Below are 17,402 nucleotides of genomic sequence, written 5' to 3'. Positions count from 1 at the left end.
AAACATGAGTTTTGATTTAGAATTGAGAAATAGATTTTAAACATTAAGGACTTGTAAACCTGTCTCACAAGTGGATATTCACACAAGTTAGCCTTGGCTTAATGATGCTAGACTGATTTACCCACACAACCCAGGGAGAGAGGCAGCCGTCTGCTTTCATTCACCCACTGGAGAAGCTTTTTCTCTTCAGTCACTGTAGGAAGAACCTGGGTGCTGTGAGGTTAAAATTTGCCTTTGGGATATCTCTCAGAATAACAACTGTGTGGTGACAACAGAGCTCCTATGCATCTCAGGAACAAATCAGGGCTCCTTACTGCAGGATGTGCACAGGCTGTCTGGATACAAGAACCCAAAAGAACATAAAATAAAAGCATTTCTATCTCCAAAATTATATAAGAGTACAGGGGACATTTAAACACCACAAAGACAAAAGGAACAACATGCAAAAATATGTCAGGGAAGGAAGAATGGAGAACTAAAGACTAAAGACATTAAATTTTCCGGCAGCTTGCACTGCATAAAAGCTCTAGGATACATTCTTCTCACTGTTCATTTTTCCCTGCATGGAAAATACCAGAAATGAAATGTGTGGTGGAAAACACCTAGAAAAGATAAAATATTCCTTCCTTCCTTCATCTCAGCTCTTCCTATTTAAATAGTTCTCTCTATATATACACATCTATATAGCACATACACCTTCACACATGTACATATATCTATATGTATATATAAACTAAGGATATATATGAAGAATGACCTATTGACCAAATACAATCCATTTGTAAGATTTAAACGAGGCAAAAGCAGCGCACAGCTCTCTATGCAAGGCCAAGTATCACACCCAGACTGCATTGCCCAGTCTGCGTTCTGCTTTCTTACAACAATCCATAGCCTCTGAGAAATTTTCCACCGAAAGAGAAATGATCCTTTATTCTGTAAGGAGACAGGAACCTTTAACAGATGTACGACTGTTTGTATCGCTTCAAGCTATCCACGTGTGATTTCAAACCTCTAAGGCGATCTGTGGTTTTGCCCAGCGTCAGACGTCTCAGGAACACAAGGAAGAAGACACTTTCAAAGCAGCTCTAAATCTGTTGGCAATACTTCTTTTTCTCGCCAGGATTTACCTTTTTGTTTTTCACAGAAGGGTCACAAAGCCTCTGACAATGGTAGGAGCATAAGTTCCATTTGAAGTCAATAGGATTTGTAATCCTAGATCCCGCAAATGCCTTTGAAAATCTCTGTTGATCTATGCCTTGGCAAAAACATCCCCTTTCCCTTTCCTTTGACACTGAAGTTCCATTTCCATAAAGACAGAGAATCTACACTTTTACCTCTAACATATGTAAGCCTCCAATGATATTCCTGGGAGCTACCTACATGCAATACAAAGAGCCTGTTTGGCAAGAAAATACAGAAATAGATTCAGTAAAGTGAATTTTCAAAAGCACCTTCAGAGACTTCCAATGGGTATTTTCTTCCTAAACACTTTAGTAATTCAAGATTCAAATCTCTGATCAGCAAAGCTGCTTCCTTTTATGACTCCTGTTTGTAAAATAAATGACTGGCACAGCTCAAATTGAAATGAATAAAGGAAGCATCGTGGTTTCATCTCCTCCACTGGTCTGTCATTTATCTGGTTACTCCTTAATTTGTTTGTTCATGCCTTTCCTTCTCCTTAACTGATTGACTCTTTCTTCTCATTTGTGGTATGATTCATGAGTATAATTTCATACTATTTGATTTCTATAGATGCATAAGAACGTTCTGATGTAACATGACTTGCCTTTTTTTAGGCAATTAAAAATTAGCTCAGTAATAATATTATTAGCTCAATAATTTGCTTAAGCAATTTGCTCACAGAAGTACCTTTTCTGAATGTAAAATCCCAACAATTCCATACCCAGAGAGCCACTTCACATTCTGAAGGGCAAAAGAAATCTCACACTCTACTTGAATGCCACTTGATTTTGAACATGGGATTCAACAGAAGGGAGGACTGTGCGATGGATCTATAATAACTGAAATTCATTTGTATTGTAGTTACCATGTAATGATCATTCCTTTCAATACAACTTTCAGATAACATCTTTGAAAACCCTTACAAATTTCAGAGCAGATGTAGATTGAAATTTATAGAATACCATTTTGAACAACATTCTAGGACACTGGTGTTCTGCAATTTAAGAGGCATGGTGTTGAATAATGAACCAAAGCTAGTCAAAGAAATCCAGGATCCTAAAAATGCCTTAAGCACTGGAAAAAGTCCACTGTCTACCTGTGATGTTACAGCTGTAATATTGCCAAATCTCCAAGCAGGAGATGTGTGAGCTTCACTGAACATTACAAATAGGAAAAATGAGCAACTGTTGAAAGCAAACAGAGAGCTAACTGACCTGCACTTTTCTGTTGTGTGGTGTTATCCTCCACAAAGCAAACAGCTGATAACTGCTTCCACCCAAGGAAAATATGTGCAACATGTAATTTTTTACTATTTGTCCTGGAAAAAATATATTCTAGAAAGCCTGAAGAAATAATGAAGGGTAAGACCCAAGTGGTGTCAGAGTGACAGATACAACAAAGAACAAAGTTAAAGTACAATATTCTGATTTTAAGACAAAACTATGGAATGCTATCAGCTTGCACTGCTTTTGTATGAGCCTTTCAGAGGATGGACTGCTGAGAGCCTTTGCACACAGTGTTTTTTACTGACAAAACATTAAGTATCCAATACAACCCACCACGCCTAGCAACTTCAGTGTTTCCAGCAATATTCATCTATGGTATTAAGAACAAATGTCTCTTACCACCCCATCTGAAAAGCTTTTTGCAAGCTGTGAACATCAAGCAGAGAAAGCTTGGTAAGTTGCTATCTGAGATCTCTTTTAAGTTGTCAACTGAAGTTCTTTCTCCTGGCATGGATCTTGTTTCCAGTGTTATCCTGGTCGCAACAATTTGAGTATTTATGAGTATTTTCCTGTCCTTCGGTGGCTGGCTTGGAAACTGTTGAATTACTGCCGTAACGTAACAATTCACCGCAATGAAGTGCAAAATGTCATTTGCAGAATCTATATCTGAGTCAGCAGCACATACACAACACCCCTTCCTTTGAAAAAACAGCCCTGAAATTCATACATCACAACTGGTTTCAGAGAATTAGCCCCTTGACTGTTAGGAACTGCATTAATTACATTTATGGCATTCCTTTAGGAAAGTTTTGAACATGAAAGGAAATGTATGTGAAGATACCTGTTTTAAAGCACATACGAGACCGATATTCATGGTTACAGAAAATCTTTCTAAGCATATATATTATCACTGAACATAAACTGGAAGGGATGGGGATTAAAAAACATGGCTGAAAAAATAGAGAGATGAGTCACACCTTTATACATAAATCACCTTGAGCTGTGACTCAATTGGGAAGGAGATGTAAGTACGAATATAGCTCTTCACTAATGCATGGGACAGACGAAGGAATAAAGGCATACATGACATGGGGACATAACAAAATAACAGAAGAGAACCATAAAATATGTACCTTGATCGAAAGGCTTGTTTGGATTCCAGTTCCTGAAATAATCATCCTAAATGGGGAGAAAAGAAAAGGAAACTCAGGAAAAATATAATCGGGTTTTTTTTCAATACTAATTAAATAATTAAAGTACAAATGAATCAGCTCATCGTTTGATTCTAATATATTTAGCCCTAATCAACAGGTTGTGTCCTAAAAAGTAGTAAATACAGGTTAGAAATTGAAGAATAAAAAAAATTCCTTGGATTCAGCACCCTGACTTTTTCCTCTGAATTGTTTTTTAAACTGTGCCCGTTATTATATATTCTATTATTTCATATCAATCTACAACTTTTCATATCAAGGATAAGAACATATTGTTCAGATAACATAGCATAATCTATACCATCTTGGTGTGGCAAAAGGTCAAAGTAAATCCAAAAATACTTCCATTCATTTGGACGCATGGAAATGCCACCATTGTGACTGTACAGAAACACAGCAATAACATCATAACCATTATAAAGTGCAGTAATATCCAAGAGCGCTTGCAGAGAACACTTCTGTCACTGATCCCACTATTTAGTTTTTAAAAGCTTCTTAAATGTGATGTAAAGATATTATTCTGCTGTGAGTCTCGTGGTTCTGTTTTACATGGGTCTGACTGGACTTGAAAATGGAGAAGGCAGGAACTGTCAGAGTGCCTGAGCAAAAAGATCGTGTTGCAAACAAGTCTCCCTACAAAAAGGATGGAAAACTCTTCTGTGTGCTGGATCAATTTGTATTCTTTGTATGTAGCAAATATTTACCTGAAGGCAAAGTTCCCCCCACTTTGTGTGACACAGGAATTTAAGCCCAACTGCTGTATTTAGTTTCAGCGTATTCCGTATCTCTCACTTGTGTCCCCTTTGAGAGGATGGGGTAACAACAGAGCAATGCACTTGAAGTGAGGAAGCATGGAAGATTGATACGAATGTGATATTTTTCTGCATATCGATATTAATTTCCTTTTTAATACATTCAGTATTCTATAATTCATTTGTTGAGGGCTGCCACTGAAGAGATGTCTTTATCAAGCTGTCCCTATGTTTCTTTTTCGTGTCAGGGTGGTAACTGAAAACCCAGCAGTGTAAGAGGCCCGAATTATTTCTTCCATAGGGATTTCTTTACTATTTATCTCCAGTACACTGAATTTCACATGCTTTCATGTTATCTAGCCACCCTAACCTGGAGTATCTTAGAAACTTGGAAGCCAGCATGTCATGCTTTCTGGGGCCAGAATAGCCTACAGGGCTGTTGTAGGAGAAAGGGGGACTCTCCATGCCCTTGCTGAACACCAGGAGATGCACCTCACGGCAGCACATTCTCTCCTGAATGCTATGGACATCATGAGAAGCAGAAAGTGCCAACACCTCCAGCACGGAGAACTGCGGAATGTGCCATCCCGCTCCTCTCTGCTGCTCTGGGGGCAGGCAAGGATGGGCAAATGCTCCCTGTAATGAAGAGGCTGGATGTAATTCTGCATAAGTATCAGGAAGAAATGTATTTTGTTTCTGCAAGCATATTGATGCTCAGTGTCTATACTGACTTCATGGACAGTGACGATGTTCCACATTAAAAACAAAGATTATTTTTCATCATTTATTTCAGATACATCAAAAGTATCGATACTTTTTCTTCAGAAGCATGGGGTTTCAGCACCAGAAGTACAATCACAGACTTGCCTTTGAGTTCCACAGCTTTGTTAATACAAAACCCCCTCATGCTTTCACAATGCTTTGTAATTGATTATGATGTAGTGCTGAATTCACCAAGCATTAATCACTGTTCACAGTGTGTTGGGTTTTAAGCTTTTTGAACAGAATAATTATTTTTTTCCAGCACCAAAATATTCTCTTTTTTTCCTTGCTTACATTTTTCCCTGGATGTTGCTTTGCTGTTGGGTTTGCAGCATCAAAAACTGTTAAATAATTCAACGCCCAAGAAAGATTTCTTATGCTGGTGGCATACGGAAGCAGGTTTGAGATAAGGATTGGAAAGGGGGGGGGGGGGTTACCTCAATTTCAGTATCAATGGAATGTTTTACAGAAAATGCACCTTCCTCCCAAAATAACCTCCAAACCACCCATCTCTTCTGTAAACCTATTCTTCTCCTTTATGCAGACCTCTTTAGTATTCCTTTTTGAAAATAGAAACCATCTTTATTTTAGAATATGCCTGAAACTACAGTGTAACAAAGTAGGAAACTACACAAGAAAAAGTAAGAAAAAAAAGCCCTAAAGAGTAGAATAGAGGAGACCGTCTGGGTTTTCAATATATAAACCACATTATTATTTATAGGAGTAAATAATGACTATACATACGTTCAAGCAATATGGTCAATAGTTCAAAATCACTTATACCAGTTGTACAACAGAAAATAGAGCACTAGAGTTTCACTTCAGCACTGATGCCAGCAAGAACTGCAACTGAATGGTCATGGCACTGTAAAGGTGAAATTCATGCTATAGATATCATTGAGCAGGAAATCTATGTCTTATTTAAATACACACCTACAGCTCTGGCTTGAAGAATGGTCAGGGCTTTGTGCCAGTACTCTGCAAGGTGCTGAAAGCCATACATTAACCTGAAATGGCTTTTGTTAGGAGGAGGAATAACTCCAAATGGATACCCTCATTTCACTGCAACTTCCTCCAACAGAAGAACAGCATGCTGATGTAGCAATAACAGCACCTAAACATAACATGAATTTCCAGGTGTGCGTGTATATATACATATATATACACATATATAAATACAATCAGCTTTATTAATGACATGTAACATTCCGATTCAATAAAACACCTTCCTAACAGGCAACTGCACAGAAATCTATGTGCTGCTGAGCTTTCTACTAGGACAGATACTAATGTGGTTAAAACACCTATGCCTACAGTAGCATACAAAGGTATTACATCATCTTAATATTAACATGTTAATAAATTGATATTAACACATTAATAATTAACATATATCGACACATTTATAACAATATTAACAGTTGCTCATAAGAGTTCAAAGTATAATATGAATTATGATATGTTGCAGATACTTTTATTTACTGTACCGATATTTACAAGTTAAAAGTGAAAAACCTACCTCAACTTCCTGAATACGCAAGCATTACAAATGAGAAAAGAAAAAAGAATGAAATAAAACAATATAAAAATATGTTAACATTCATCAGTTTTCTCCTTGGCGGCCTTTTAAATGTGAAATCACTTATTTCAGACAATCTTCACCTCCAAACAAAATAATCTCTCTCTTTTCTGACCTTTCCACCTTTGCTGTCACAGCCCAGTGTTCGTCTGCTGTGCTATTTGCACGTTGCTCTTGTAGAGCATCAAGAAAAGGTATTTTCAACTCCTTTGGGCTGTCAGACGAACCAAAAAGTGTTTTTCCACATATTCATCTGTTACGTACCTGATATAGAAGAATTATTTCTTTTTCCCTAGCTGCCTTTAAAGACTTGGACAGACTTTGAAGGGAAGGCAAAGCCAGGCACAGATCCACTTCAATACAACAGGTGACAGCAACCGAGAGGTACTTTTGATGACCAGATATTTATAAATATCTTTCTCCTTACATAGAATTCACACTTGGAAGGTTTTGCCTGTGGTTCAGTGAGTCAATCTTTTAATTAACTGAAGGCACTCTGCACACATAAAAGCATGCACAAAAAGAGAAGACTTGATACTGCAAACCACAGCTGGATCTGACTCCCTTAGCTTAACCCTGCGTTAGATAAATGTGATGTACTGGCTTGGCCTCTGCATGCAGCCAGGAATGAACACAAACCCCAGACTCCAGGAGAATTCAATTGCAAGGCTTGGGACAGGAGCTGCTTTTTGCTTCTGTGTCTGTTCATCATGGAGAATCATGGAATCCTCCTTCAAAATTTTAGCCTCGGGACATTTAACTGAGAAATACTTTACAAGCACAGCAAATGAAAAGCAAACAGAAACTGCTGGACTTGGGCCTCCGTTCTGCAGTTTTATGAATTTGATTGAAGCAATCAAGAGATGAGGAGATGAAACACGTTCTGAAGGGATTTAAACCCCTTTTGCTATACCATGCACAATAAATTATTGCTTCTTAACAAGAACAAAATATTCTTTTATCATTCAATACATAGGTGTCAACTTACATCAATATACCATCAACAAAGGCGACCAAGAACATAATCATACGTTACACTAAGTATGCAAAGGGCGTATTAAAAAGCACGTGTTTAAAAGTCCACAAAAGCTTTCTTACAGGCAAAGCTATTAAAACATCATTCATCAGACCCCATAGACACATCAGAACTCATAGACTGGGTTCTGATTTGCAAAAGTCAAACCTCAAACTAGACCTGGGCCTGCCACAATTTCCCATTAGTCATATCAGAGACAGTAGTAAATAGACATTGACCCTAAGAGCAGGACATTAGTGTGACTGCTCTTCTCTTAACCTCCTGTATCACTACAATACCAATACAGTTAAAAAGCTGAAATTAACAGTAAAACCAAACAGTCCTGGCCTCTTTTCCCCCACCAACTAAGAAAGTAAACAACAGCTTCTTGTTCTCCTGAAGTTTAAGCGTTTGAGTTAATCCCATTAAACCTACTCCCTTGTCGCTTATTGGTTTAGTTATTACCTAAGACTTGGTATTGTGCAAGAGTTAACGAAGCATGCTTAATTTAACACACAGGCACTCTCTATACTTATTTTATTTACTTGTCAAAGAAGCTCCTGCAAGATGCTCTTGTTTATAAATAGAGCCAAACATGAGCTAAATGGGTGCATAAATATTTATCTTTTGGTGCATTAATTAAGCTTCTAAGTTATTTGTATGAATCAAACAGAAATGAGATGCTGACTGAAAAACCCTGCACAGAAAATCCTCCCCATCACAAATCCCTCAGCCCAGGTCCTATCCTGAGGAAACTCATATACAGGGTGTAACCCCAAGGACTGTGAGATAACCTTTAGGAGGTAATCTTCCTTCCCAGCCAACAAGAGCCTAAATTTCAAAGTATCTCCAGGAGGGATGTTTATTAACACTGGTTTGCAGCCTGCTCTATGGTTAAACCTTTGACTCTCACAGAGACCAGCTGGGCACAGTGGTGATAACTAGCTCATTGCTTCGTTTCAAATGAGGAAAGATGCAGCTGCATTTTCTGCCTCTCTACCTTGCAGTGCGGAAGAGCATTCCAACACTAAGCAGCGTTACAGCACCAGCTGCTACTTGCTAAAGTCAATCTAGCCTGGATCATAAATGTCTCCCCAAGGCCTGTTGCCTCTTGTAAGCACATAGGTTGTGTCAGCAAATCCAAAGTTCTTTATTTATTTAGGGGAAGAGAAAATATTTTGCCCACCAAGTACTTTAGTGAATAAAGATTTCCCAATGGAAGCTAGTGCTCAGGGTCTGCAGTCAGGAGCTGACTCTAAACTCCTAAGCACATTAAGAGATCTCTAACTGCCTCTGAACTGGTGAGTTCTCTCTCTTCAGGGCATTCAAGGAAGCAGGGAAACGAGATGCTTTTGGTTAGTGAATTAGCAGTGCTTGTGATGGGAATGTTTCACTTTACATTTAGTAAGAGAAATCTTTGGCAAACCTAGTGCTGTATTTCCCAGAAAGGCCAGAAATGCAGGGCTTGACTCAGAAAGCGAGCAACACTAACTGCTGGAATTACAAGAAACTACTCCAGACTGAAGCAGTAGCACATGTCATGAAAGGTCTGAGGATGTCAGCACCTGCCTAGAATACTGTAGCTATGTCATTAATAAAAACATAATTAAATGCTTTAGCCTAGAATGAAATGGTAGAAAGGAGTCACATTGGACTTGTATATAATGCTAAATCCATCAATACCTGTTAATTGATAACAGTATAAAATACATAAATGCATATCCAAGTAAGTGCTTAGATATGCATGGCATAGAAAAGCTCCTTGACCATTACAATGTCAGGTATCCTGTAGGACTCAGATTACCATCACATCACCTTTTTGTTCAGCTACCGCTAGCAGGCAAAAAGGTATCTTCTGCTTACTATGGCCCAGAATGACATTTTTTACTCATTTAAATTAAAAGAGGGGTTTTTGATTGTTTGGGGTAGTTTTCTGCTATATCAAACAAAACTTGTTAATCCTGTTTTATTGCAAGACTTCCAGAAGGTTCCACAGGCAGTACTAAGAAAGCAGTAGGCAGAGCTTTCAGTATAGCCTTTCTTTACCCCCAGTCACAGTAAGTCACTGGGGGAACAAAAGATATAAAAATTAGATTTAAAAATTTGGAAAAATATTCCACAATAAATTCCCACTGAGCACACGTCAGGCAGAATATGAATTGTCAGTGCTCAGCGCTCAACCAAATGGGCCTTCCAGACAGAAATCTTCCAGCTGCTCTACTGGGTTTTTGTGGATTCTTTTCACTTTTTGGGGGGAGATAGAGGGATAAAAAGACAAATATAGTAAGAATTAAAAATATTTCATAAAAGCCCCAAACTGCCCTTTGGTTATCCACAAGAATGATGCCAAAGGGTATGCCTGCAACGTCAAGGGTAAACAGATGTGCATTCACTCTGCTTGTGCTTCAAGCAGGATGAATGGGGGCCAGCTGGGAGCCAGAAGCTACAGAGTTGCTTTAGCACAGCACTGCGCCAACATACGCAGCTGATATATCTGGGTGGCTGGAACAACCTACACTAGGTTGTGCTGAACCTAACAATGAAATAAACCCCTTGGTTTGACTATTCTTTGCTGGTGCTTGTACACTAACTTTAGAAATACATCATCACTTCTGCCTGGACTATTCCTCTCATCAGTATGTGTTAAAAAGCCTCTTAGCCCTACCTAGAGGTAACTAATTCTCCCTGATTTTACTTCTGTAAAGTTTTTCACACTTTAGTATGTCCCAACATCCACACCAGGTGATGCTGCAAGCTACAATGCTCTTGCTAGCCCAGAAAGGTAAAACTCAAGAGCCTCCCAAGGTATGGGCTGCTCACTCACCCTTGTGTTGCATGTGCTGTACTGGCACAGATGCTGCAACACCAAGGCCAGACTGAAACACAGAACATTATCTGGTTGCTTCTGTTCTAAATTAACACCAGGTTCTCACCAGCTACAGTGCCTCAGCCACACAGTACTCTCTCAGAGGCACTGCAGTTACACTCAATGAATTCTTTCCTCCAGCTAAGGGTTCTCCTGCCATGACCTCTTCAAAGGGCCTCCACTGTGGCTATCAGAGAGGCAGCAAACAGAGGGAGGAATTGGGTCGGGGGGAAGACAGGCAGTGGAATACTTCTGACAAGCCTGAGGATGACAGGTGGTGTAGTGATGATTTACCATCTCAGCTGAAATGATTTCCTCAGGCAATCAGATCCTGGGGCAAGCTGCAGGAAAGCTCAATAGTTCTTGACCCCTAAATCTGTGAGGTCCTACTCACTCCAGCATTTGGTCCCAGACACTTCTGATTTCTTTGGTTGCTTTCTGATAATACTCTGATGACTTCATCCTGTTTATGCAGATCTCTCATTAACCAGAACTCCCCACCCATCTCCCTCAACAAACACTCTTAATTCAGCTTCTGAATTTCAGTCCCAGTGATAGACAGGAGATAAATTTATAATCACTTATTCTCTTTGGGAGGGATGATGTAGGTGGCAAATGGGAGACAAGTAAAAGGAAGAAAGCACCAGAATTCTGGGACAAAGAGGACTAAAGCTCCACAGTGTTCAAGAGGTCCAGTTGCAGCAGCTCTTTGTGGGCTCATTACCAAGGAGTTCCAACCAAGTCTAGCCCAAGCAGGGTGGCACAGGGTAGCAAAGCCAAGTGCCCTCATGGGAGGCCAGAAAGCAAACATATTTCAGTAAGATAAGCTGATAAAACAGTACTTGGCACTTGCACTATCTGCCATGCAATGTGTATGTAAGAAAGCAAAAGTCTGCCATGGAGCATACTCAAGTCAATGGAGTTACACTGTTTTCAGAGGAGTAGGAAAATACCCAACAGGGTTTTTATTTCTTAGCTAGAAAATACACATGACCTATGAGCTCTGCACTGGTCCTCAGTTTGACCTGTGAAGAAATGCTTACATTGTGCAGCAGCTGCAGCACAGAGGACAGAAGCATCCATGGGAATCATTAACTCCCCCTTACACAAAATGAGTAGCACCCAGTCTAACAGGAGGCAAGCAGCAGAGCCACAGATTACAGAAATATCTTTCCCTTCCTTCCAGGTGGAATTCCTTAAAGCAGCATTATTTTGGACCTCTGAACTAACATTACACATGAATTAGCAACTCATTCAATCCAGTGATCCTTTATAAGGTTCCAACTAAGGCATAAAAATAACATGAGTGCCTGCTCAGGAACTGAAGGTTCACACATTGGGAACCTGGCCTAGTGCTGTTTTCTCACATGATCTTTTGCTCATTTTCCACTTAACACTACCACTGTGCCTTTTCTGAGCATTGTTATTGTGAATATGGGTAAAGAATGGCCTCCTGTAGGTTCTCGCTCTGTAGAGATTTATTGTTAATAAATCATACTCTCGATAGGTGTAATATTTAAAATCTACCTTGAAAGGAGAGCTACTAAGCTCTTTCCACATCTTAATTTTCATTCAAAGTCTCAAAATACATACTTAGAAAGCAATTCTTTATAGGCAGCCTGAAAGCCAAACACATTAAGCTTGAAGGTTATAAAGCTATTGGCAATGTTGCATCGCTTTCAGTATCCTTGTTGCTTTGAGAGTACATTTGCAGTAGCTGTTTGTGACAGATTCACTGGCCCTTTTTAGCTGAACATTTGGGGTTTGTATCTGGAGAACAACATCCACATAAAACAATCCCAACCCTACCAGTGCTTTCACATATAAGAACTGCTTTACAGTGAATAACAACTTACATAATGATTAAATACAGAGAGTTATTTCTTGCTTTATCTTACAAGAAGTCTTCAGAAATCTGTTTTGAGTCATGTGTTGGGTTTAGAATCATCGAATCATAGAATAGTTCGGGTTGGAAAGGACCTTAAGATCATCCAGTTCCAACCCCCCTGCCATGGGCAGGGACACCTCACACTAAACCACATCACCCAGGGCTTCGTCCAACCTGGTCTTGAACACTGCCAGGGATGGAGCATTCACAACCTCCCTGGCCAACCCATTCCAGTGCCTCACCACCCTCACAGGAAAGAATTTCCTCCTTATAGCCAATCTAAACTTCCCCTGTTTAAGTTTGAACCCGTTACCCCTTGTCCTGTCACTGCAGTCCCTAATGAAGAGTCCCTCCCCAGCATCCCTATAGGCCCCTTCAGACACTGGAAGGCTGCTCTGAGGTCTCCACGCATCCTTCTCTTCTCCAGGCTGAACAGCCCCAAATTCCTCAGCCTGTGGGTTTTTTAATTTACCATTGTGGGACTAATCCCATTATGAGATAAAGAGAGAATTCCCCTAATACCAAAGTTATAAAACAAAAGTTATGAATAATATCATACTGATATTCCACTTAGATATACAAATTCCAGTGGTTAAAATGTACCAGGATACAAACAGCAGTTGAATAAAATCAACTTATCTAACTTTGAAATTTAGTGACATCATTTTCTGAGATCTATCGAGACTAGTTATTACGTCTTAATTTTTTTAAATTGCTTCTTTGAATGCATAACTAACAGACTAGAAAGAGACTGCCTGAATTACACTGAGTTCTGAGCACTGATCTGTCCCTGCGAGCACGCACGCGTTTGTTTGTGTTTCATTTGTAGCTTCAAAGGATAATCAAGCTCTAAATACTGTTGAGAAAAACCTTTGCAAAAGGTGCAATCAAACGAGCCATGCTGCTGAAAATAACAACTTTGCAGCCTTAGCCAGGATTTGAAATGTCTTAGAAGTGCAGCAGGAAAACCACAGTCATAGTGAAGAAGCCTATGAAATAACCAGCTGCTGACTGAGACAGTTGTACGTTTTCAGAGCAGAAACCTTGTGAGCCATCGCAAATGTGTGGTCTCCATTCCAGATTATAATATTATTCTGTTAATTGTCTCTGGCATTTTATCCATTCTAAAAGAAAGAAAGGAACACCTTGAAAACTGTTCTGCCAAACTGACAGGAAGCTTAACAGAAACAAGAGTGAAATATCTGTGGCAATTGCTGCAACAAGAAATCCTGTCCTCCCTCAAGAAAGGGCTCCTCACTTTGTTTAATCACCAGTAGTAGGTTATTTTAAATACTATCATCAGCTTATAGATGATGGTATTTAAAACCTGTGATGAGATTGTCCATAACAGTTGGGGCTGGTTGATGCAAGTAAAGCCCCTCCTGACCATGTTTTTGGTACTGACAGGCTTGCATGATGTCTATAGTTCCTGCAAAATCATAGGAGGTGCATGACCGTAACATTTTCCTGATGGTACCTCATTAATCTATTGAACTTTAACCTAGTAAAATAAAAGATTATTCTTAATAATAACTAATTTCCTGTGTTGGTTGTAAAGTAACAATAACAAAAAGTTACCTTTTATAAAGGATTGGTTTTTGCCTTCTGCTTGAAGCAACTGTATGTTGGAGAGAAACAGGCTTTGTCGGAATGGTATTTCAAAAGATTTATCTTAAATAATCTAATAACAACAATAAAAGAAAACAGGATAAAAAAGTCAAATAATTAAAATAGTCCAGTTCAGACAAAGGATCACTAACGGGCAGGAATGGCTCCAGTGGGATTTAAATGCCAAGGCTGTTAGTGTCCACAGCACAAAGGTCTCTGAATGCACGGATCCTATTTTATTTTAGCAGAAGACAGGACCTGACTGCCCAATTTGTGCACAATTTGTTCTCAAGAAGTCCACAGAACACGGTCTAAGGGCAGCTTCAGATCTGTGCTGAGTATTTTAAGCCACGAAACTCACACTAGAGTTCCAGTTACATTTGCAATGAAGATGATCTAACAGCTAAACTTGCACACCTCCATTTGCTTGCAAGAGCCCTCTCTAGCACATCAACATCATTATTACTGGATAAAGATTTTACTTCATATGGCTGCTGCAACCATCTCAGTATCTTACCCTCAAGGAGGGAGACCCCTCACACCTTGCACAACGGGTCCAGGACTACTAATCTGAAAGTAATTGCAGTTACTACATCATTATGTCAGTTACAAACTGATACGCTAACAAACAGCACGATGTCAGCTATACTCAGACTGTATTTCCATTTTGCTCCAGAATCATGACAAACGAACGAGCAGAGATTCAAGCATGATATGCTGATGTTAGACTAGGTCAGAAACTTAGAACATCTTCTTTATGCTTTCATTGGCTCTTGATTCATCATTTAAATTCTTCATTGAGTAGACAGGGAATTTCACCCAGCACACACACCAAAACCAGTACTCAGTGTGAACACTGACAATTACTGACACATGCTCAGAGCTTCTCGGAAAGGGATGAATTAAAAGTATTACATACATGTATTATTAAGCTTCCACAGCTGTGGTTATGATGATAAAGCAACATTCTGGTTAAGTTCTTCTGAGCGAATTGAAAAAACTAAGTGACCTTTCATTTTTTTTACAGTAGCATGCTTCTGGATCGAGGACAGACATCTGAAAGAGTCTCATGTGGGGAGATATAATGCACTCTTGAACTTGCCAGAACGTGTGCCTCTGTGAGCAGTGATAAAAGGTCAGTATGTAGCGTGGCACCTCACGGAATGAGCAATGACATGAGAAAGTAAGATGTAGCAAAACCTTATTGTATAGTCTAGGGAATCTTCTAACCAAGTGGCTATAGCTCAAGAGAATATACCTTCCATATCTGAAAAAGGCATTTTTGAGCTGTTCTCTTGTAAACAGAAGCATGCTCCTGATTTCTATATATTACCGTTGCTCACTCTTAAAGGGATTAAATCATGAAATGGGTCTAAGCAAATCAAAATGGCATTTTAACAAAGAGTAGAACCTGAAAAAAAGAGCGCTGAGACACATTGAAGAGTACTGAAGGTCATAACGACTTCTTTGGGCACAAGAGAACACTGGAATTTTGATCAGCTGTAATTTTACACCTGAGGTCTAGTACAACTAGCTATTTAATTCTAACAACCGAGAAAATAGTTCAAACATGCAGTGTAACTAATCTCTAAACCTTAGAGATGTAAAATCAGAGGAAACATATCTTAGAGAGCAGCTGTATCTAGAGAATACAAGAATATTAAGTAAATGTGCTGAGGATCTCCAGAAACACACTGTAATTGAAGCCACCCTAAAACACAGACACACACACATTTATTATGAATTTTACACCTCTATAAAGATTACAGTGAGTAAACCTCAACATGAATCTCTCATTCTCCAAATATTCTTCTGTTTCCTGTTCAACACCATACACATTTTATACTCTCTTTGGTTCAATGGTCTGTAATGCAAAAGGGTTTGAGGCAGATGCTTTACAACTAATCTACCCACATGTGGGGACTTTGCTTCCTTCTGTCTTTAGTGACCCAATTAATGAACATATGCCTTAAGTGCTCTTCAAAACCAATTTTTCATGCTGCTAAACCAAAGCATTGACTTTATTCATGAGTGTCACAAGCAGTGGAAAGCTCAGCAAGATGGGATGTTTTACTTGCAAATTAATAATGCAGATTTCTTTAATAAACACCAGTATTCACCCAAGCTAAGAGCTGAGATTTAGCGTCACCCTTCTATTTGTTCCAATACATACAAGAATGGCCTTAGAGAGGATTTCATCTTAACAGATTTAGCAAAGGAGAGATTAAAATCCACCCTCTAAGAAAAATGTCCTGAAATGGTCCCATCTCACTTTATTAAGTATTCATTGTTGGAGACAGGCACAGATTTAGCATTATCTTCACAGCACCCAAACACTATCTTTTTCCTGATTTTTAGCTCCCTCCTGCTTCCCTGCTGTTCTGGAAGGCGATTTCTTCAACTGCAGAAGTGATCTGCCTTCATTCAAAACTGCCTCCACTTACTGGGCTTGCAGCTTATTGTATCTAGTTCTGCATGGTAAATCTAAAATTCCTGCCTCAAAAAGTCATAAACCTCAAACTAAGGTGGGGAGGCAAAGATTCATTAATCATAAATCTTCATAATTCAGGATTTTAAAACCTTCAACATCTCTTGAGTGCCTCTTCGATTTTACAGCTTTTCTCCTGAAGGTTTGTACTAACATTAAAGAAAACTGCACAATTACCTGTATATCTTTTATTTCTTTCTGCAAGGTTCAGTGGTTCTACACTTTACAAACACTGTAAAGATGTCTCGGCAATTGCTGACAACTGCAGCAGCAGAATGGGTGTTTAGTGAAGATTGTTAGCAGTCGTTTTTCTTCTCTTACTATAGCTTCACCTTTAGCATGCAACTCCCTGAAAGATTTCTCATTACCTATGTTTCTTCGCCTCGCCTCGGATTTCCTTCTTGGTTTTGCATTCACTCAGGCTAAGAACCCCTTTGCTCTCACTGAGGTGTTAAATACCCCTCAACTTCATATTGGGTTTCAGCCATTTACAATGAAATCTTTTCTGTTACTGTCTTCTGTCTCCTTCTCTTTTCCATTCAAATAACTATAACTTGATCATCAGGATATGCATCCAGGTTTTGTTATTTCCTCTTACTATAGCCTTAGCCTGGAGTTTTGCCTTTCTGCAATCAACATCTCCAATGTATTCTCGCTTCCTATCTTCCACCCTGGCATTCTTCAACATGTTTTAGAACAACTCCTATTCTGCTTTCTATTTCACTCCAGCTGTCATCTAGACATAACCATGATTTTTCACTGTCTGTCCTGGCACATTTGATGGATCCTCAGTACAGTTTCTCTCTCCTATATGTCCTTGATAGC

General features: G+C 39.2%; 1 protein-coding gene across 1 annotated transcript in view; it reads right to left on the bottom strand.

Annotated features, from left to right (window-relative positions):
- Positions 1-17,402, bottom strand: part of SPOCK1 (SPARC (osteonectin), cwcv and kazal like domains proteoglycan 1) — a 285,227-nt gene that overhangs the window by 189,487 nt on the left and 78,338 nt on the right. Inside the window, exon 3 of the mRNA XM_057409448.1 lies at positions 3,542-3,587. Within this exon, the coding sequence (XP_057265431.1) occupies positions 3,542-3,587 (46 nt within the window). The remainder of the gene's footprint in view (positions 1-3,541; positions 3,588-17,402) is intronic.

The sequence above is a fragment of the Pezoporus wallicus genome, unplaced genomic scaffold (assembly GCF_028554395.1).
Source record: "Pezoporus wallicus isolate ANWC-B61680 ecotype Strahan unplaced genomic scaffold, APGP_CSIRO_Pwel_v1 contig_8166, whole genome shotgun sequence".
NCBI lineage: Eukaryota > Metazoa > Chordata > Aves > Psittaciformes > Psittacidae > Pezoporus > Pezoporus wallicus.
The sequence above is the reverse complement of the archived record's forward strand: the minus strand, read 5'-3'. Positions and strand labels throughout refer to the sequence as shown.